Source organism: Cyprinodon variegatus, unplaced genomic scaffold (genome assembly GCF_000732505.1).
Source record: "Cyprinodon variegatus isolate N-32 unplaced genomic scaffold, C_variegatus-1.0 Scaffold529, whole genome shotgun sequence".
Classification (NCBI taxonomy): domain Eukaryota; kingdom Metazoa; phylum Chordata; class Actinopteri; order Cyprinodontiformes; family Cyprinodontidae; genus Cyprinodon; species Cyprinodon variegatus.
Window position 1 is genome coordinate 128,902 of NW_015150982.1, and position 880 is coordinate 129,781.

Below are 880 nucleotides of genomic sequence, written 5' to 3' on the forward strand. Positions count from 1 at the left end.
TTAAATATCATTGCATGTCTAGTAAAACAAAAACAAACTGAGCGTTAAAAGTCTCTAGAGAATAACCATCCCACCATAGGCGAGCCTGTTTGTATCATGCATCCCTCAATTGTGGCATTGTGGGATATACATATGTCCTTTGTTTCCTTCTCACAGGCTCATTACAAAGCACAGTTATGTGTTATTGAATTATTATGGACAAAACTTGGCTAAATATGTTAAATTAAGCAGTTGATGTGTGTTCCAGGAGGTAAATTAAACTATTTAGAGAGGGATCGTACTGTATGTCTAACATAGGGTTCTCTGTAAGAAGGGGTGTTTAGGGGAGAAACAGACAGCCAGCTTTTAAAGTTTTTCTGATAGATATTAAAACTTGCAAATGTAACTAATGTTATTTTCAACTTTAATTTATTTATTTTTTTCCGAAGTAAGCCTACTGTAACATTCATCCATCCATTTTTCGTCACACTTATCCCTGCTGGGGTCACGAGGGGCGCTGGTGCCAATCTCCAGCTGTCATTGGGCGAGAGCCACCCTGGACAGATCACCAGCCTATCGCAGGGCAACACACAGACAAACAGGACAAACAACCATGCACACACACTCAGACCTAAGGAGAATTTAGAGAAGCCACTTAACCTAACAGTCATGTTTTAGACCTGTGGGAGGAAGTTGGAGTACCCGGAGAGAACCCAGACATGCACAGAGGGAGCATGCAAACTGTAACATCCTTATCCAAACAGCTCTATATGTAATATTCATAATTTGTATTATTATTATTTTTGTAATTATTATCAATACCACTAATACCTTTGGGCTCTGTAGTTTACAGCCTCTTTTAAAATGTCCCTGGCACATGCAATTTACTAATTTAAATGGG

At 38.9% G+C, this 880-nt stretch overlaps 1 protein-coding gene across 1 annotated transcript in view; it reads right to left on the reverse strand.

The window, feature by feature from the left end:
• The window catches only part of LOC107095207 (nuclear GTPase SLIP-GC-like), a 9,539-nt gene extending 9,437 nt beyond the window's left edge, over positions 1-102 (reverse strand). Inside the window, exon 1 of the mRNA XM_015391204.1 lies at positions 75-102. Within this exon, the coding sequence (XP_015246690.1) occupies positions 75-102 (28 nt within the window). The remainder of the gene's footprint in view (positions 1-74) is intronic.
• Between the last annotated feature and the right edge of the window lie 778 nt (positions 103-880).